At 38.4% G+C, this 22,548-nt stretch overlaps 1 protein-coding gene and 1 long non-coding RNA gene across 3 annotated transcripts; one reads left to right on the forward strand and one right to left on the reverse strand.

Moving 5' to 3' along the window:
- Positions 1 to 253: 253 nt before the first annotated feature.
- LOC139122420 (uncharacterized) lies at positions 254 to 10,243 on the reverse strand. Its single transcript, XM_070687797.1, has 3 exons — positions 8,877 to 10,243; positions 4,806 to 5,188; positions 254 to 3,548 (listed from the first exon to the last, which is right to left on the reverse strand). The coding sequence occupies exon 1, from the start codon at positions 9,865 to 9,867 to the stop codon at positions 8,971 to 8,973; it is 897 nt and encodes a 298-aa protein (XP_070543898.1). The 5' UTR covers positions 9,868 to 10,243; the 3' UTR covers positions 254 to 3,548; positions 4,806 to 5,188; positions 8,877 to 8,970.
- Positions 9,666 to 20,049, forward strand: LOC139122421 (uncharacterized). 2 transcript variants are annotated; one of them, XR_011549455.1, is made up of 4 exons: positions 9,666 to 9,911; positions 11,150 to 11,419; positions 18,582 to 18,659; positions 19,257 to 20,049. It is a non-coding gene; the product is annotated as an uncharacterized lncRNA (long non-coding RNA). The 2 variants fall into 2 exon arrangements; XR_011549456.1 differs by having other exon boundaries at positions 9,666 to 9,884.
- The last annotated feature ends 2,499 nt before the right edge of the window (positions 20,050 to 22,548 follow it).

Here is a 22,548-nt window from a genome sequence, read left to right on the forward strand (position 1 = left end):
ACGGTGACCCCTGATTTTTATTTTTGATTTGGTAAGAGAATGGTTGAAACTTTCGTTTAGGAAAGTTTGAGCAATTTTAGTTTAAGTCTTTCACCATCGAGGCGCATACTACCTTAAGGAAAACCACAGGGCTGCCCTCAGAAATTTGACGACAAATAACAACTTGAAAATGATGCCTACTTCCGATCGATTTAATATGATAAATGTAAGCTTATAATTGGCTGAACCACTAGAGAATGTATACTTTGCTGTACATTCTATATGAAATTCAAGTCAACTTACATTTTATATACAGTTAGAGTATACGTTTGATAATGCGTTTATGGTCAAGTGACTCAAAACTTGAGATAGATACAATTGAGGCAATGCCAAGTCGATTCAAACAAAGTCTTCCTCAACCGGGCTATATCAACACTCAGCTGTCCAGCTTAGCATTTGAATGAATTTTATAGAGTGCGTACTTGATGTCTACATGATAGATTCACCGTGAACAGACATGGAAAATCGATTAAGTTTGCTAGTCCTATCTAGCAAATAGTGTTTGAGAACTTTTTAAATTTTCATCAGAGTTTCGGTTTCTCACTTAGAATATCGTCGCCAGACCCCTTTATTTCAATTTGGAGGACCAAGTTCTTTCTGTTTTGTTGTTGTAAAGATTGATGCTGCCTTTGTACTGTTGTGGCCTGAAACCGATGTTGATGATGAATATGCAGGCATGCTAAGTGGGACGCCAGCTGGACTCGAGCCTATCGGCGATGTTGTCAGTTGTGTCGATGGCCTGCAAGTTGGGGCGCGGAAGGACAGTGAACTGGTGACGTGGTTTGATAGCGCCTTCAGGAGACTAAAAGAGACTGGTAAATACGCCAAGCTTTGTAAGAAGGCCCAGCTTGAACACGGTGAGAGTCCACAGTGTTCCAAAGATATTGCCCGCTCATGTACTTCACAGTACTGTTTTCCGATGCGGTTTTATGTCATGACTAAAACGAAGGGCAGACAATGGAATAAAGGTTTTAATTTGATATTCTATCGGACTTTCTTCGTAATGCTTTTAAAGAAGCATTGACGTTCCTGATTTACACTACTCTGCCATATTTATTTTCTCTTTCCTTTTTTCCATGCTCAGGAGCAAAAGGACGAATCGACCGCGTACTATAAGAAGAGAGAGACGAAGTTTTCCTCAGCATCGATTGCGTCGAGAAATCAAAAGTGCAAACGGACATGAAGATCAGAGCTTCCGTTAACGCAAAATTCTGCGTATTTCGCGCATAATTACTCTGCAGTATAAACGCAAAGTAAATTGACGCTTGCGTAATCCGATACGCATTAAAAAAAACGCAGTCTCCGTAACAACGACATGAGTACACGTTATTTCCCTCCAATGCGCAGTTTGTCCGTGACTAAAAATGAAATGTTTGCTTATAAAAAATGTTGATGATTTTGCAATATTTTGTCCAACATTCTATCAATTATGTAGCATCAATTGTTTCCTTCAAGGCTGTACCAATAAAAATATAAGATGTTCAATAGAGTTCGTCGTTATAATGTTCTTTTTTCCGTTACGCCCAATGCAAACCTTTAAACCCTGAGGATCTCCGCGTCGAATATCAACAATTTTAGGATAATTTCACGCGGACTTAGAAATAATATTTCTATGGCGGTCTGCACGCCTCTTCACAACAAGTATAATGCGCTCTTTCCGAATATTGCAAAGTTGGCTATAATTGCAGCCGTGATTTCAGTCTCATCTGTCCCATGTGAGCATGGGTTCAGTACCCAAAACATGATTACAACATCGAAACGTAGTTGTCTAAGTGAAGATGTCATAAACGATCGATCTGATGGGGATAACCAATAAGCAGTCATGATTAGCAAACGACTAATTATTGAGTAATTTGTTTAATCCAGCGCTGCAAATAAGCAGTATTAAACCGCACTTCCGGTTGGAACTTTTCAAGGGACATAATCGGTCTTTGTTATCTTTTTATGCTATCAAGAAAACTTAGATACTTGCATATAGTCACTCAAGGTACACAGTGACGATGGTACGTAACTGCAAATTTATCCAATGATGAATGCGTGCCCTTTGGACAAAATTTATTTTTTCCCTTTTCTTTTGAAGTGTTGGGTAGTGACCGATGTCCGACATGCTGTTTTATTGAATATTATATATGAACCCGTGTCTTCATTAAAAATAACACTAATTCCTACCCCGTTGGTGTTTTAGCCCCGTACACCGAAGTGAATCTGGCTTACTCCTACTCCCTTGGATCCAACCTTGACCCCTCCCCAGGCTGAAGAATTTGACCAGTCCCTACGTAGGCCCTACCCTCCCCAGGCTGAAGAATTTGACCAGTCCCTACGTAGGCCCTGCCCTCACTGAGTGTTATGTTCAAGACAATTAGCCTCTCATCGAAAGTAGTCGCTTTTTCCACCAGCGAAGGTAAAAGTGGAAAGGTGCCATGTAAAAATTTGAAGGTTTCATATCGTTAGGCTGCTTATCGTTTGGCGTGGTTGTACAGTTAATCACCCCCATGTGGGGTTGATAACGGAGTATGTCCATTACAATGTGCGCGTGGCAATATAGCGACAGTCAGTGTCCATTACCACTCGCGTGGCAGCAGACAGTGCAGTCATTGCCACGCCACTGGTAATAAGCGATTAAGGTCTTGCCACGCAATGCGCGAGGTGGAACAAAAATAGATCTCTAAACATACCCGCCGGAAAATCAACTTTTAAGGTGAATGTCGATTGTGTCTATTTGCATCGTCATGACTTGCAATGAAACTTCATGTACAAAGGTATGATGTTGCATTCGCAGTTTTGATTTTGGATTTACTGAACCTCTACTCGGTACTAGAAATTACACTAGTAACGCTGTTCGGCCTTCGGCCACACACTTTGATCCCGGGCCTTCGGTCGACTATCCGAGCAACGCTGCACGCACCTGTGCCTTTACTTACACCATGGAGCTAGAAACACTACAGTCCAGCTCCTGCAAGGCGATTCCCGTATACTGTACATGTCCAGCTGGGTAAATACCATAACCAATTCATATAACTCAACTTTAAATCATTGCATAGAGCATTACATATATTTCTTACAAAAATTGTTTGACGCATTTCAAGTTTCCTTCGGCGAAACAGCGCCAGCTTGTCAGTTCATACATTAACTTTCTATGTTTTCAGTAGCTCCCCGTCTTTTTCATATTCGTATATGGTCTGATCTGCTCTCAATGAACGCAGAAATAGTATTGTGTCACGTGCTTGCAGCGAAGTCGCACTTTGTACAATCAGACAGCTGAAAGACACACACAAATAACTGTGTGACATCTAAGTTAGTAGTCTTTCCTTGATTCTCTCTTTCGTTCTGCTCTCCTTTCTGCTCGATGTACTTAGTAGGTCAGGCCACTTCTGATCAGACTTTGAACCACTGTCGCCTGTGTCGCCTGCTGTGCGACTAGGCGCACCATAGACGTGTGTATTCGTATATAAACACGTATTAACATTCACGAATGCACACGGTCTTGTCTCCGCCTTTTCTTCGTTGTTCTACATTTGGAAAAGAAAAAAGCCTTTGGTAAGGAGACAATAAGAAAGTCCTTATGCGATTTTGAAGCAGGCAAAACGAAACGAGCTCTTAAACCCCCCCCCCCCCCGCCCCACCAGGAATTACGTTTGTTATTTGTCAGCTTTAATTATTGACGATCCCTAACATCCGGTGGCACAACTGACACGATTACACACTGTTACAACTTGCCGATCAGTTTTCTTTCATCTACTTAAAATATATGATATCCGTCATATCTTTGGAATCATGCCAGAAAATCATCCATTCCATACAATACTATCAGCAAAACTCGACTATAAAAATGCACTTCTATATGGCCTTCCAGCAAGCTACATCAGACCATTGCAGCACGCCCAAAACACTGCGACTGGAATAGTTAGTCAATGAAAGAAGATTGACCAAATAATAAGAAAGAAATTCACTGGTTACCCATTCAATACAGTATTCAATACAAACTAGTACTCACAATATACAAAGCTCCAATGATCTTGCTCGGAGATACTTAAGTGATCTCATTCAAATGAAAATATCACCACGCTTACTTCGCTCATCTGAAATTGCTCCTCTATGTCCGTAAATGCAGAGATTAAATTTATGGAGAATGTGCTTTCTCACGAGCTGCTCCACTCCTCTGGAATAAACTACCATTTGAAATAAGGACACTTCCTACGGTCAACATGCTGAAAAAACGTCTGAAAACCCATCTTCTCTCAAGATCATTCTGAAATTACCACAGTTGTTCCCAATTGTTGATTTTTCTATTATTTGATAGACTGTTTTTTTATTGACCTTTACTAGATTGTTTACTTTCTGATATTTTTATGTTATTTTTTATTTCAATATGCTATTTATTGAGCCTTTTCCTTTTGCTTAGTTTCCCTTTCTACAGATGATTTTAATGTACAGCGCCATTGAACAATTTTATTGGATTCTTGCGCTTTATAAATTTTCTTGATTGATTGATTGATTGATTGATTGATGAGGACGATCCATCAAGAAAAGATAATTTGCCAATAAATTCTATCATCGGGAAAATAGACACACCCAACTTGCTCAGTTTGATTTGAAGTTGTAGGCCCTTCACCGAATTATCAGTCACGTGATCACGCGAACACGTAAAAGCCAAGTAGCTTTACAATGGTGGTCCAGGATCCCTGTTTTTTGATTAGTGGGTGAGTTTCAGTATAACATTTGCTTTATCGCCCTTTTTACAAATTGATAAAAAAACTGTTACTCACCTTTTGTGTAAGTAAAGGAAATTTGGAACCGCCTATCCAATTGGATTGAGTATCTGGAGTCGGACGCAGTCCTATTCTTCGGACCAAAAGTTTGTATAATCTCATCTTGAAAGTGATCCAACGTTTACAACTATATCTAACTTCTATTGTCTGCCCAGTATTTTAGCGCAGGCTTTGAGTTGGATTCTCTCACAGCCCTTCTCTGACTTGGTACACTCTGGTGTATGTGGCTAATGTAGCTCAGCTCAGTATTAGCTGTACAGCCACGAGGCGGCTGAGCTAGGCCGGCTTGTGCTGAGCCAGGCTATACAAGAGCGTAGTCAGCGAGGGCCTACGAGAGAGTATAACTTTGTCAATTGAGCATATCAGCATTCCTCTCTAACCTACATAAAAATAATAGCTTGGTAAGAGTTGTAGCACAACATAATTCTTAAGTAGCAATATTGTTCTAGCATTCTAAACTGAACACAACGAGTCCTCCCTTAAGGAGGTTATGAAACATGATGGACCTGCACTTAACTTGGCTGGAGAAAAGTACACGTAAAATGGAAGTACATCATTTTAATTTTTCTGTACAGAGATAATAAAGTTGTCTTGAATCTTGAATCTTGAATCTTGAAATAACATGTGTTCTCTTATTGAATTTGTAATTGTATCATTTGGCAAAGAAATCGATATTAAAATAGCATTCTATTCGAATTTTTGTCAGTTACACCGCATAGTTTGGTCAAGCTACTAACTACTATGATCACAGACGGAGAGAAAAAAGCACCATGGGCGAGTCATGTGGCGGATTAGTATTGTCCGAATTTAGAAAGCTATATAACAACTGTCACAGTTCATAAATACTGTAAAGCATTATCACGGATACGATGTTCCAGTAACCAGCTTGCTATTGAATCAGGTCGTATCAAGGGCCTCGATCGCACAGAGCGACTCTGCGAAATTTCCCCTGAATATTGTTGAGGACGAATTTCATTTTTTTTCGAATGTCCATTCTTTCAAAATTTAAGAGAGAAACTTCTGCCATGTTGCGCGAGTAAAAATCAAAGTCAACAAACCCTCAAAAGGCTTTTTACTACTAAAGATAGCGAAACTCTTTGTAATTTAGCGAAGTTTATTTATAAAGCATTTGAACTAAGGAAAGAAGCTATGAAAGTGTAAGACCAATACTTATTTTCTTTTCCTCTTTTCCTTAGCTTACATTGTAATACATTTGGTGTAATCAAGATATGTATTAACATTTTCTGTCATATGTTCAAAGCAATGGGTGGGTGGCCTGAAAGCTAATAGTAACTAACTGAATTAATACTAGTTGCCAATTCAAAAGTTTAGGCGTGGGATTAAAACCTTCATTGTTATTGTCAAGTAATTTCAGCGAACAACAGTTGCAATTTTTCTTAATTTTTTCTTTTTGCAACTTTCTTTTGGTAATGGAGCTATTTAAATTGTTTTTCTGCATTTAAAATTACAAAATCCATCAATTGCTGACTTCCTCGCCTAAGATCGTAGGGTCCGTGTCTGAGATCTCAATGCATGCTGGGCATATTGTCGCCCTCAATGCAATAATTTACATAATTAATCGATCGATGGACCCAGCGACTATCGATTGACCATAGTAGCTACCGCGCTGCTGAGCGTGGCCAAGATGTAAATTGATGTAGAGTCCTCAAGTTATCTCCCATCAGCAGATCGGAGGTGACATCAATACTGTGTTATTAAACCGTGACATTATTCGGCCAACCATTTTTGGTCCGTGGCTAACGGCGACCAAGTAAAATTATAGTATTTCCTGATATCTACTAACTCGATTTTAGACGTAGTTTTAATTCAGATATTGCATGTTATGGTACTCGCCGTTCAGAATTCGACGCGATTTTCGGATTTGGTTTTGTCGTTATGATCTCGAATTTCAATTTTTTAATTGAGAAATCAAAATCAGAAAAACAGAAACGAACAACGTTAAATTTTACACGGGTGCTAGGGAGTCACGCAATAGATTGTCTCATTTGCATATCAACAGTGTCGCGAAGATCAGAGAAAAGCGATCCTAATTACTGTAATGTCTTATACTGGGCCTATATATTACCTTTCAATGAGTCAGCAAAAATTGAATTGCGGAAATGCCTATTGATGTGTGGGACTGGCACGGTTCTACGGGGATTTTAAAATCTTCCCCGACGCAGTTGACGCCCCTGCTGATAGAAGCTTAAAGAAAGTCTCGTACTGCTTCTGAGTGGCCAAACTAAGTCTTGACAGAACGGATGTATGTTGTCTAGTATCGGGAATAACGCGACGAATGTGCTCGATAAAGGTTTGGCAATACCGACCACTAAATTGCCAAGGACTAGAAAGTCGGGCGGCGAGAATAGGCGACAGGTGTATCCGATAAAGAGCTGACAATTTTCCGTCATAAAGACTGTGAATAAGGATGTCAGGCGGCGGGGGCAAGGTACAGGTGTCCGGAAAAAGACTAACAATCTTCGGTACCACAAGTACGGGTATATGAATGGCGGATGGGGGCGATTGGACGACAGGTGTGCTAGTAAAAGGGGCGACAAATTTCCCCTACTTAAAGTGCGACGATTGGAATTGCATTAAATGAGCTGCCGAGGACAGGTATGCAAAGAAAGATGTTGAAAATTCGTCGTACAAAAAGCGCGTAGATTGGAATAGCTGTCTACGGGCGGCAGACCACATGTGTGCCCGCAAAAGGGTCGTCATTTTCCGTACCAAAGAATATGTATTGAGATAGTGGTGGAAATTACCGGCCGAAGGAATATTTGCCGCAAGACTAGGACCAATTTCAGTGAAAAACTGGTTAAATTTCTCTACTATATTGGCTTTACCTGTCAGGAGCGTGTCATCGTCACCCTTTAAATGTTTAGGGGAGGAAAGTTTATTACTATTATTGTTAAGAATTTCATTAATAGTCTTCCATGTTTTGTTCGTGTTACTGGAGTCAATAAGAAATTTGGTACAGTAATAACGCTTTTTTGCTATCTTTAGTAACTTTGTAAGCATGTTGCGATAAACTCTGTAGTTATTGTTGATGTCAACATTCTTAGGTGATCTTTTCAATTTAGTGAATAGCTTGTGCTTTGTCTTTATTGAAATAGACAACCCTTTGTCAACCAAGTTTAGACATTGGTTTATGCTTGATTTTGTACTGACGGACAGGGGCATGGTTTGACGAAATGCTGCAAAAGAGATCGCAAAATGCCTTATAGGCATCATTGGGATCGGCACACTCATAAACTGGTTCCCAACTAGTACTATTCAAATCGGAGAGAAAGCTTCCCGATCATAGTGAGAAAAGTCAGATTTGAAGAAAGAGGCATCATTAGAAAAGCTATGCTTGAAATTTTCAATAGCTGCAAAGATTGGAAAATGGTCACTGATGTCAGTGTGAATACAGCCACAGTCAATAAAATTGTCTGTTATGTTAGTTATCACATGATCAATTACGGTCGCTGAATTCGTAGAATCTCTAGTTGGATGTTCAATTGTCTGAACAAAGTTGTATGTGTTTAACATAGAGTTGTAGTCAGCAACAGGGCTAGTATTCATACTGACGTCAATGTTGATGTCTCCTAGAATAACGCAACTTTGTTTTTTGAAGACAAATATGCAAGACATTTGTCGAAACTATCGAGAAATTCTGCAGAGGAGTGTTCGGTTTTCTATACACAACACCAACAACCATCTGTTTACCATTGGTGAATGTTTCTATGAACAGCGACTCACAATTAGCAATTTCTAAGTTGTTAATGTGTGAAAAGGACAAAGACTTGTGAATGTATAATGCAACTCCCCCACCTTGTGAATATTCACGATTACAAGTGATAAGTTGGTAGGGTTGAATGTTGAAAAGTGAACAATCGGAGTCCTTACGTAACCATGTTTCAGACAAAGCAACAACGGAGAAAGTATGATTCAAAATGCTCAGGAACGAAACGAGATCATCATAGTGTTTTCCCAATGATCGTACATTTACATGAAGAGCTGAGAAAGATTGATATGGAATAGTATCAGTTTTTACTGTCGAGAAAACATTGTTTCTATATTTACCTTGGTTAAAGTCATCGACAGATATTGAAGTGCAACTGGATTTAACAACAGAGTCCTGTGTAGTCGAGTCCATAAATGAAAAAAGCGAGCGTTCTCAAGTCAAGCGGCTAATAGCTTGCAACGACGATATGATGATCGCATCTGAGGTGTCATCCTTTCGCGTGTATATCTTCCCATTATTGGTCCAAATATACCTCCACTTTAGGTGTTTACGTCTGTCGTTAACTTGATGGAAGAGTCGCTTCACCGATGGACTTAGATTTTCGTTAATAAAGATGCTATTCGTTGCGTTGTCGTCAAGATGTAGGTGGGTTGGTGTTTTGCCTTGAAGGTTTCTTCTTGAGTAATACAACGTATTTCTAACTGAACGTCTTACAAATTTGACGATGATAGGCGGTGGAAGCTGTCGTTCACGTTGTTGTGAATGACGTCTTGGAAGACGGTGACTGATGTCAATATCGGATGACGTTACGTCGACTCCAATGGCAGCTGCGATCTTGATTACAATATTGTCTGTGTCTTCGTTGTTATGCTGAGGAATACCATGTATTTCTAAGTTATTTCTCCGGCTGTACTGCTGAAGTTCGTTTAATTCGTCCTTGGTATTGCCCAGATCTCTATGTGCTGCTGTCAATTGATCACGAAGAGCCGCGTTCTCTTCCTTTGTATTTGCAATCTCGGTTTTCAGTTCTTTCATTTCTTCTTTCATTTGTTCAAAAAACGTATTCATAAAGTCAACTGACTTCTGTAGCTCGGTTAGGCGTTCTTCCACACAGGGGATCTTGTCGATTTTTTCCCTGAAGGCTGTCAGCGCTTTCATAATATCGGCAAGCTGGCATTGTAGGTCTTTGTCTTCTCCATGAATGGGTACAGCAGGATTGGGATTTGAAGTTCCCGCGTCAGCCATCTTGCTGCGCTTGGAATCTGGGCTGGCTTCACTACACGAACTTACATAGCGGTTTTTCTGCTTACTGCCTTTCCTTTTCGTCATGTGGGACTCTTGTAGAGGTTAGTAGGGTTCAACGAGGCATACAAGTAAGTTAGCCATGTGTTTGTGACTTTCACTCTCGAAAAATAAGAATGTAAAGCCGGAGCCCCAGAGGTGACGGTCCGCACTCTGCAACGTCACACTTTAAAGTTTGGCAACACCGACCACTAAATTTGGCGAGGAAAGTCGGGCGGCGGGAATTTTTGTGACACGTGTATGGAGCTGACAATTTTCCGCACATAAGTGCGTGAATAAGAATGTCAGCGGCGACCAGGGTACCGACCACAAACATTGGCTAGGATTAGAACATCGGACGGCGGGAATTGGTGACAGGTGTATCCGATAAAGAACAGACAATTTTCCGTACATTAGAAGGTGACTAAAGCTTGCGGGGCGGTACCAGGGTAACTGATTGTCCGGTAAAAGCCTGACAATCTTCGGTACCAAAAGCACGGGTATATGAATGTCTGATGGCGTCGATAGGGCGACAGGTGCGCTAATCAAAGGGGCGACTAATTTCCGTACTTAAAGTGCGACGATTGGAACTGCATTCAATGGGCTGCCAGACACAGGTATGCCAGAAAAGATGTTGAAAATTCGCCGTACAAAAAGCGCGAGGATAGGAATTGCTGTCAACGGACAGCAGACCACATGTGCCCGCAAAAGGGTCGATAATTTCCGTACCAAAGAATGTGGATTGGAATGGCTTTCAGCGGGCAGTTAGAGAAAGTTTTACCCAAAAAAGGATTGGCAATCTGCCATACCTTAGGTCCGTGAAATTGAATGACTCTGAGCGGGCAGTTTGCGATAAGTTGCCCGGTAAACAGCTGACTATCTTCCCTACCTACAGTGCGGAAATTTCAATGGTCATAAACCGGCAGAAGCTGACAATTATGCGGCTGCATGTAGTACTACCAATCTCCGGTCAGAAAAGTGAATAAAGACAAAAATGTAAAAATTTTATTCTGCGTCTACATTTGCCACAAATGGAAATATCTATACCTGCCAAACATTAATTTAGATTGAGTTTCTTTTTTAAACGAAATTTACCTTTCAGTGAGCCCGCAAACATTAAAAGGCGGAAATGCCTATTGATGTAGTTCTACGGGGATTTAAATCTCTTTCCGGAAGCAGTTGACGGTCGTGCTGATAGAAGCTTAAGAAAGTCTCGTACTGCTGAACGTGTCATTCATCGAAATTTGATCCAATTTTAATGAAAATGGTCAAGTGAACCGATGAAATCATGAAATTTACCCATATTTCGACTTTCATTCTCTGATTTCAGGGTGATAAAATGGTTGGCCACGGATTGTTATTGACTTGAAAATTCATTTATTGAATTATCTGGCCAGTGGCATCGAATTCAAATTCAATAATTTGTTCAAGAAAAGCTGAGTTATTCTACGCACATGAAGAAGACAGAGCACGCTTTACCGTTTTCTGAAACAACAGAATTTAACAATTGGTTTTGACTTCGTCTCGAAAGCTGCGTGACACTGATGATTTTCCAAAAGACTCTTTGAGGTTGACGACGGCTCCAGATGTTTACATCAAGGTAGGCTCAACGTCAACATAAACATCTGTAATCTTTCAATGGCTCGATGCGGTCAGAGCAAAATGTATCTTTTATATTCATCTGCCCAATACCTTCTTATTAAGTCACGGCTACCTTCCTTTACATTTATACACGGTTTTGTCAATTTCTAAGATGATGTGTGAAGTGATTATATGAATTTATGTTGCAGTTATATTCGCGCGTTTCTTGGCAAGGTATCCTATACTGTTTTCTGCATACCGATAAATAAACGCGTGTATATCCATTCATATTCGTTTATTTCAATAACAACTCTGCTCTTGTATGTCGAGACAAAGGAGTAGTGTGATGTCTCTTGGCGTGATCCTGTTACTTTTGTTCAATTAATATGCGATTTTGGGGAGACTGGCTTTTCTGCATGCTACAGTGAAAAGGAAAAACTTATTCCTTCAATATTCCGCTATTAGAGTAAAATATACTAACAGTTGTGACAGAAACGATAACCTTTCTGATATCGATTTTGACAGCAGACATTTTCACAAGTTTAAATAATGTCTTCAGGTAGAACGCGCCTCGAGGACAGATATTCTGACTCTCAAACGTTTACAATATTCTTTTAGCCTACAACTTGTTGCTTGCGTAATAATAAAGTTTTCACCGGCTTAGTTTTGTGAAAACGAGAATCTTATTTCCCTAACTGAGATGACACAGTGATGACAGCCATTTTGAATTTCAAATATCGGTAAGTATTGGGCGCGTTGTTTCTCTAGTATTGAAATTTGTACGGTAAACCCCGATTGATATTATTGATTTTGAAAGTAACTGGTTGAAAGTTTGTTCAAAGAAAGTTTGAGCAAAGTTTGAATCTTTCATATTCGAGGCGCGAACAACCTTGAAATTAGCTTTAAGCACTGATACATGCTAATTCTGTTGCGTGGTTCCTCGGGACGACATCATGTCACGTGGTTTTTCCCCGGAACGACATCATGTAACGAGATTCGTTGTCCGGATTAAATATGTCGGGGTTTTTATTAAAAGACGATATTCAAGGGAAACAACTTGGAGAGAAAAAAACATGGTCACGTGACCATGTTAACCCATGGGTCGCCATACCGAGCACACCTGAATTAAACAACATTGCAGTATTTCAAGACATTGTCAGATTTGATTGAAATGTGGTAAACTTGTTGCTTTTGTTTAATTGCGACAGATCGTAATATGAGAAGTGTTGACAGACATAGTAAAATTGCATACATTTGAGAAAAGATTAAAGTTCAACTTCTTAACTTAAAATATTTGTATTTTTTCTGTGTATTCAGAAAGAGTAATTAGCAGTCAGCATTAGAGACACATTGCCTCAAACAAAATAATTTAACATATCCAATTAAAATGTACATGAACTGTAAAAAAATTGCAGGATATTTTAAGTTTTGAAGAAACACATTGTTAAAGTTTAATTATAAATTAGTGTTTGTTTCACGATCTTGTATGCTATTTCACATAACCTTTTTTTGATAATTTTTTGTTTTGCGGTTGAAATATTATTTGCAGTTATATTATTGGGAAAATATAGTCTATTAGTCACTGGACGGCCGAAATCTCTAGATTTGTTCACATTTCGTTTCTACATCCCAAGAAATGTATTGTTGCTAACTTTCAAGTCATTTCGATTAGAACTTTCTAAAACTTGATCGATAGCCACTCTGAAATATTAAAGTCTTAGATCTAGTCTCCCATATGCCTTAACATACCCACGTATGAATTGCTTTAAAGTCAGGGAGTTTATCACGTCGGTTGTGCAGCTCTATTAGATGTAACTTTTGGTTGATTTACCATTATATTTGTACTGCTTTTAAAAAGTGTCTTTATCCACTCTGAAAATCATGCCGAAATGCAGAGCGTTCATCTTGTATATATAATATAGAAATAACGTTTATTTATGGGCAAGGGCGAGAGGAAAGCGAAAAATTAACGGGCGAGGCTTGCCGAGCCCGTTAATTTGGCTTTCCTCGAGCCCGCGCTCATAAATAAACGTCAATGGTCAGTGCGGAGTCTGTTATTTCCATTATATTATCAACGAACCGGAGAAAATCGTCAAAATTTGCGAAAATTTTCGGAGCGAACGACAACTGGGCCCCAGAAGTGAGCAATACGCGACGCGCTGTCACGCGCGCTGTAAAATATTGGCACATCTGGAAATATTTTCCGAAAAAAGTATCTCAACCTGGCCCACAAGTGCTCCATTTTATTTTGTATATTGATTATGATAATTTTTTTTTTACGTTTTGGCTGTAAAGTTACGATACTTTGAGTTGTTATTCTTATTATTCATATTCACGGGCATATAAACAGACCATTACTGTGTATTTGTGGTCAGTCACGTGGTTCAGCTCAACCAATCAAAATGCGACAGGCAGGGCATGGTAATATAATGCATAATTATAGTTTTATAACACGCCACATGCTCATTCCCTGTTGCTATTCGCCAGAATACGTCACGTGACGAGAAAATAGCTATGTCTCGTCCCCACTGAGAGTGATGTCAGAGGGTATGTTTGAAAACACTATTTCCCCTGCGAAATAGTTTTTGCCCAAATTTGGAAAAGTGCAAAGACTACTTCTCAGGGAAATAGTGAACATAGTACTTGACTATACGCATAGTCGTCTGCAGCTTTGAAGCAATGGTGGGTGACAAAAACGTGACGAGCACCCGGGATGCGCGACGAGCCTCTCTCTAAACAACAAGATTCTCCTTTTCAACAGTGTAGGAACTTGAATAGCTCATCGAAGACAGAGATTCAAGTACAACCAAGGAAGTTGCTAGGTATGCTGACGATATTTTTGTGAAAACATTGGTACTACTGTTGAGAAATCACCAAGAAAACTTGTGACAATGGATTGTTGCGGAGCGTAATATCAAAACACATTAAAAACTATAACATAAAGCAATATGAGCATGTTGTGTGTTATAAAACAACTCTAACTTTGTCTTTATTCGGGCTATATCACAGTTTATTATCCCTTGTGGCCGTGCGTTACCAGAAAAACATCGGTATACCCCGTCGGTCGGCCTCGGGGAATAGCGGTGTGTTTCTAGTAACGCACGTACGGCCTCTAAGGGGGGGGGGGTAATACACGGGGGCGCTATAGCCCTAGGTTAGTAAAATGGTTTTTTTAGCATCATAGTATTCCTTGTGACCACCTAATAGGTCTTTTAAAGCGGACAACTGAATTTAAGTCCGGACCAGGAGATTGATTCACAAAAAACTGCATCAGTAACGAAACATTGAGTCAGCAAGATTTTTATACACTGTTCTGCGACGTACGGTAAGGCGAGTAATATGGAAATAGACTCGTTTTATAAAATAAAAAAAACTGGATCAGTTCACAATTTTCAAGAAGACAATTTAGACATGTCATCGTTCACACATAAGGCGTCAAAAAACTGTGAAAATGCCAACAATTGAACCGATGAAACTACTGGTCCTGGTCGGGATATACTTCAGGAATACAGTATAACCTGTCCTAAATCACATGCCAGTAGTGGGGATATTTGTGAACATTTTTGGAAGGGTTTCACTGCTGTAATTGCTGTTCTTGTTGTTCGTGGCGCGCGTCATTAGAGATGTCTGTAACTTTGGTTTCCGTGTCTTCTCAGGAATGCGTCTTAAACGTTCTCACCGGTTTACAATTTCCATCCTCCTTGATTTTCTTAGTTCTACAAGGGTCACCGATTTCAATACCTGGACCACTATACATGTGTAACATTTTCATTCTTAATGCTCAGTTCACTTCACAGCCTTTCACACAATTCAAAATCCAAAGGGCAATATAATTGTGGTGTCTCTTCAGTTCCAACAACAACCACTTCATCATTACTGTTACTTTCTCCATTACTTATATTGCAAACACAGTCAGATTCAATATTCACATTAATTCCAGTCACTTTAAACTGTTCTTTTGTACCAACACCCATAGAAACAGCTAAATTACAGCAATGTTCATACACTACCTCAATACTGTTCAATGGTATCAGTCCACTTGTGCCTTCAGGTGTAACCAAGCCATTTGAGTCTCTTGAGTGACAGTCAAATGCATAGTAGATATTATATTTCTTCAATACAGCAAATACAGCTGCTCCAAAATTAACAAAACACGCATCATATTATGTTAATGTCATTGCTAATGCATTGTACAAAGACATCACAAAATTGTCTACATTGACATCTTGACCTTTATACCTGTGACAGATTCTCCAAGACTTGACTTAAACTGTGTGTCAAACAACTCAATAGACAGTGGTAGTTCTGTGACTAAAAGATAAACATCCATCACTGTTGGTGACTGCTGCACACAACCATACAATTCATTACCTGTTTGCAGTATTGTATCCATATCGCATGTATTCCACATTTGCACATTTTTTATTTAACTGTACTGTACAGAAACATAGCAATTAGCAACACACTGCCTCCCACTGTTCTCACCAAATTGAGCATGACTTTGGTTAAAACTGCCCTGCACTAAATCTGAGCATTCGATCTGTATGTTTACCTTCTCCCTGTCAATCGTTTTATCAACTTTAATGTCACTTTCATTCACTCTCACTTCATATTCAGTATAACTTGCAATTTTCATTGCCATACTACTCATTCCATGTTATTTCCTTCCTTATATGAAATAGGTCTTTCCCATGTACTTACATTGTCAATTATAAATAGCTTTTCTTCTCCTTGATCATTAGGCATTATCTTCCTGTGCAACGCAACAACATCAATGTTACCAACATCATCAATGCAATATCTCCTATGTGTTCGTCATCCTCCTTTGAATCCATAGCTACAGTATTACAATTGTCATTAGAATCTGCAGAAAAACTATTGTCATTCATGGCATCAATAATTATAATGTCATTTCCAAGTTCATCTTCAGTTTCATTCATGGCATGCTACTTTCAGTGTTATTTTCAAGTTCATTTGCAATGTATTTGAGTCCTGAAGGACAACATTTCCAGAGCTATTCTCCAAGTTATTCATGTCCCGAAGGACAATATTTCCAGATTCGTTTTCCGAGTTATTTAGGTCCCGAAGGACATTTAGGTCCCGAATGACTGTATGATCTTGGTCAAACAGGTCTGATTGGCCCTGATTGACAATTCCAGTGGTTGGTGGGACACGACCCAAAGCCAACCTCTTCTTCAGTGCATCGCTGCTCTTCCAATTTTTCTTGCGAGACATCTGAAAGATATTTCAACATAATATTAGCATGACAACACACAACAAAACCTATAATTAGCTATTGATACTGCCAAATGCCTTTCTTGACTGTGATCGCTTTTGTATAATCAACATCTGCACCAAGTGTCATCATATTTCAATTGCAGTCATTCAGGATATATCTAATTACCGATCCCTAATAGGATAGTATAATGCATCTTTACAGTTGGTATAATTACTTTTCAGATCAGAGCACCATCAAGGGATGTCAAACAATTGGACATTGAAGTTTCCATAACAGCATCATAAGGAAAATGGCACATTTAGTTCATTGTCTACTTTCACCGTATTGTGACAGAAGTATAGCCTAACAATGCAGACATAAATATGACCCTTTGTACAAGAGTTATATTCACTCATACTTTATTCTACAAGGACGCGTTCTTAATTTTTTTACATATGTACAACAAATTATATGTCTTAGGACTTAATGTCGTCTTCAAGATTACCATGCTACCATAATGCCTTGCAGACAATAGGTGTAGACGGTCAGTGTCTGTGTCAAGCAGGGACAGATGTGTGTAAACCCACAAGACTGTCGCATAAACTAGACAACTCATACAATCTCAACTGCTCCACGTCATTTCACTAGTAAAACACAAATATAGCGTCTAACATACACACAGAAAAGCCTGTACTGAACTCTTCACAGTGTTTGATTTTATTCTTTGAAAAAAATAAGATCCCAAAGAGACAACAAACAATTTTAGAATAAATAATACTGACATTCATATTGCTGACAAGTGTTGCTTTTATTCCCATACCACCCTCTTTCTTTAAGCTATGGCCAGTAGTTTGTGTAAATGCATGATTCATATTTTTGAAGCTACACATGTAACCTAAACATGTACGCCAAACGTGTATGACTATACACTGTAAAAGTCTGCACATTTGACATTTTAGACGCATTAGCGTTTAATAAAATGTGACTTGAGATCCTAAAATGATATACACGTTAAACATTTTGACATGTTAAGTCTGTACAGAATTTGCTCTATATAAAATGTATTAGTGTGATGTCACAGGTAACAGGGCAGTGTACTTCATCAGTTTCCATTCAATAACACAGCACTGCACATACACTGAGCTGTTTGTTTGTTTGTTTGTTTTTTCCTGGTTCCCCTGTGATCGTATGTCTGCATTAGTCAGGGGTATGATTTGTGCGTCACGACGGTGCGGTATACTGGGTGTCGCAACTGTGTTTGCTATTGTTGTTGAAGCAGTTGATGTGGTTTTTTTTGAAAATGGTTTACGAATATAAATCAACAAAACTGTAGAATAGCGGTTTGATATATTGCAAAAATACTATCGTCAGTGGAATGTAGTTTCATTTTGTTGGGACGTACGTGTACGTACCATCGTGTGCGGACGGAGGCTTTGTTACCATGTGGGTGTCGTATCCTGTTTGTTTTTGCTGGCAAAAATCAATGCACCATTGAATTAGTTGATGACACAGATTTTTGTTGAACTCCTTTAAATTTTCCCTAGAATTTGTGATTTTCATATTGCCATTACAGGAACTAAAGTTCCCCGGTAGTGTATTGTGGTAGGTGGAGGGGATATGAGCGATGGCGACGCTGTAAAGCTAGGAATGTGGCCGCGGTTATGACATACTACGTGACTGTACGTATGTCGTGTTTGGCGATGTATTATAATTCGTTTATGTCTCAATGTCTCATCTATATATATTATATATATATATATATATATATATATATATATATATATATATATATATATATATATATATATAAGACAGACAGACAGGCAGACAGAGGAAATGACACAATGTTTTCTATAGTGTCTGTGTTATTTCAGGTATCGGAAAGTTTAAGTGTTTTGTTATCAAATTTGATAAACATTGTGAATTTATAACCATTTAATATTTATCTCATTTGATTTGACAGCAAACCAGTAGCAATACTGTGGAAAATAGGCAAACATCCTGCTATACACCTGGAAGTTGTTGTGATAACACCATTGAAGTAAGTATTATATTTGTCAAGTATAGAAGTGTAATTTTTATAAGTGTATTTATTATTTGATCATCAATCAGTGAATCTTTTTGAATAAAAACAAGCGTTCAGTGAGTGGTTACTTGATAAAATGTAAATAAGTGCCCTATCAGCAATGTGAGAATAAACCGTGTGATTTTCATTGACTAAAACTATTGTTACATTGAATCTTGGGACTTTTAAACTGTTTTTCAAAACTTGTGATAGACATTTGAAACTTTATGAATGTCTGACTCTGATGAACAATGAATGTGAACATTGCTCTGATCATATTTGAGTGTTTGTTTTGCCTGTGAGAGTGCATGTTTATTGTGTGTGCTAGCTAAGGACCAGGTCATGTATAAAAGGGCACCCTCATGACTTACTTGTTTATTGGAACAATTTATAGTTGATGTGGATTTAGTTAAAGAATAACGTTGGCACAATTCCGCGCTATGTGATTTGGTATGGTAGACCGGGGTTAAAAACCCCAAAATACAAACAACTTTTCATATGTTAGGTATACATTTTTTTATCTTTGCATAGATTTACAATTTTTTACTTTTCACAATTTTTTGACACTTTCAGAGGTTTGTTGAATCCCTTGGTGGAGATAAGATGAAAGAGGTTTTGAAGAGTATCCTTGGCCAACATCCAGGCATTGCAGCATCTGTCATTGAACTAAGTCAGTCTACCAGTAGCATGCAGTATGACACTCCTAACATGGTGTAGGTGTCAGAGATGTCGACCTACGCCTACAGCAAGAGAAATGATCTGCTGTGGACATAGGTCATGCATCACAATGACACCAGGTTGTCGTCTAGTCTGTGGAACAGGAGAGGTGTTGCGTACAGCCATTGCAAGTCGGTCATATGATTTCGTTTGTACTCCCATATATGACAATCGTTCCATGCGACATGCAGGCTACTGTCAGTATGTCGTGGGAGTATGGGCGACTAGGAAGAGGAAATCGTGTTGTGTGCCCGTCTTGCGTTGTTTGGATGATTAGGGACAAATTCCCATCCGGGGACGGTTAATATACAGGATTCCGGGATTCAAGAGGGGTGAAATTTAATTCTAATCAAACAAGGGTTTCAATATATTTTAGCTGTTAACTTTGATGATTTTGCAGCATAAGCTTATTTTCCCTCTGTATTAAATTTTTTGTAAAAATCCCTGAAACTTTGTGGAAATACCTAAAATTCAATATTAATTAAACAGTGCAATTACAAGTTAAAGATAAGGCTTTCAATATATTGTGGAAGATTTCAATTTATCTATAGGATCAAGTGTATTACATATATACTGAAATTAGCTCCTTATTAGATAAGATTTTTATTGTACAGCATAAATAGAAGTGAATAGTACATATTTATTTCGTATCAAGTGGATTTATTAATAATCGTTATTTATTTACTTGTTTTAAAATTAAAAAGTATGGTGTTACATTATCATGTTGTCTTGTCTGAATACTATACTGATTTGACCTAAAAATCTATGCAATTATTGCTAACTTGCATTTCTTGTACATGCCAAGATTATAAATTTGATTCCAAAAATAAATGCATAATTTTCTGTCTTCAAAAATAACATAAGTGACCTCAATATTATTTATTATGCGGCAATCAGCATATTTCATATGGCATAAATATAGAGACAGTTGACAAATAAACCACTTGTCTAATACAATGTGTAAAAAATCCTGTTAATAACACGGCCAGCGCTACATCTGTAGCTTGATAATTTCTCGCAGACATAAAATATGGATACTCTTATATAACAAATTTTATCAGCACTCTAAAAGATGTAATTGTAAAGTACTCCTAAGTGAAGCTAAATTTTTATTTCGGTCACTTGACCTGTGCCATCTAATGACTACATATTTCATCAAAGTTACAACAATTTAACTCTGCATACTATTTTTCAAGTAAAGCAATCAAAACTTTTTAAGGTTTCCTTCACTAGAAGCAGATCATTTCTCAGGCCATTGTGAAGGAATTATGTGTGAAAAAAGATTTAGAGAAGAAGATTTTTAAAGTATTATTTTCCACATTTCTCAATGACCTTTGAACTGTGCTATACTATGCAGCTAAGCTATGGCAATGGCTTATTCTGACCAATGTAAGAGTCCGGGAGGGTTATTGTTAATGAACATTGACCCGTAGAGGACCAAATTCTATTCTAAAATTTTGGGATGCCCTCTGACCTTTGACCCTGGAAAAAATACTGCACCTCATTAAACCTCAAATATACATATATATGTGCATAATTCAGTAACCACAAGTGCTACCTGCTTCATATTTGGTATAATGGGAGACTTTATGATGGCACATCCTCTACTTCATTAAATGTGCACATATCTACTTCTGGGCTTACCAATAGAGATAGGGGTCTGTTTTTGGTATGTAAGTATAACTATGGACTGCAATATTTTTGACAAAATGTCACATCACCCTGATGACCTTTGACCTTAAATATACATATATGTCCATAACTCAGTAACCGCAAGTGCCTAACCCTTCATATTTGGTATGATTGGAGAGCTTATGGCAGCATATCTTGTACCTCATTAAATATGTGCATATCTAATTCTAGACCAACCAATTGATATCGGGTCTGATTTTTTGTACATAGCAATGACTGTGGTATACTAATTTTTTGAGAAAATGTGACATGACCTGAATGACCTTTGACCTCAAATATACATATCCGGTATATCTCCATAACTCAGTGGAAAAAAGTACTACAGCCTTCATATTTTGTATGATGTAAGACCTTGTGGTGCCACATCCTGTGCCTCATCAATTATGTGCATATCTAACTATGGGCTAGCCAATACACCAGATGTCTGATTTTGGTACACATGTATAAATTTGGGGAAAAAAATCTTTTTACCACAATATCCAACAGGCCCGCACTACCTTTCATCATCAATATGCCTGTAAATGCCTATTAATAATACATGCGGATAATAGTTGTCATGTGACATCGGTGACCTCTGGCCTCATATATGCATATATGCCTAAAAATAAGTAGCCGTAACTTCTACACCCTTCATAGTCAGTAGTGAGGGACCTTATTACACCACCACCTGTACTTCACTAATTATGTGCATTTCTCATTTTGTGCTAGCCGATAAAGCTGCAGGTCTCATTTTTGGTAAACATGGATAAAGTTTTGAACATGTTTTTGTCATAATCCTTAAGAGACCCACACAATCTTTGACCTCGATTCATGAAATGTTCCTATCAATCAGTAACGAAATTAAAAGTGCGACAAACTTTTAATTTCATTGTTTGTAGCACCCATCAGCATTGGAGTTTTATCATTGCATGTACCACCACTATTTTGTGGTTCAAGATGACCTCATTGCCTTTTTGTCATTTTCATTGTATGAAATGATACAGGATATATTCCTTGGATCTGGTAATTTTCATAGATACCTTGAATGATAATGATTATTGGACCTGATTTGATGTCTATTATAATTCGAGTGTTATCCTTATCATCCTGGTACCTTTTGCCAGTGTTTGCAACTGCTTGGGCCCCGCCAACGCTGCTTGCGGATTTAATTTTTAGTCCTTTGGGCCTTTGGCCCAAAGTACTAATGTGATGACGCGGCCTCTGTTGTTGCATACAGTGGGCCGTATGCTGTGGACGCAGGTATCTCAGAAACGCTTCAGTAACTTTTTCTGAAATTTGGTCTGGTGGTCACTTTGGCATGTATCTCAAACGGTCTTTTTTCTTTTTTTGATTGAATCATTTTAAAGTCACTTTTTTAGCTTTTTTGTGAAAACCACTATTTTCAATTTTTCCTCAAAACCACTGATTTGATTATTGTGATATTTGGCATGGGTGTTCGTATAGTTGAAATGCCGTC

The sequence above is a fragment of the Ptychodera flava genome, chromosome 22, assembly GCF_041260155.1.
Source record: "Ptychodera flava strain L36383 chromosome 22, AS_Pfla_20210202, whole genome shotgun sequence".
In the NCBI taxonomy this organism is placed as follows: domain Eukaryota; kingdom Metazoa; phylum Hemichordata; class Enteropneusta; family Ptychoderidae; genus Ptychodera; species Ptychodera flava.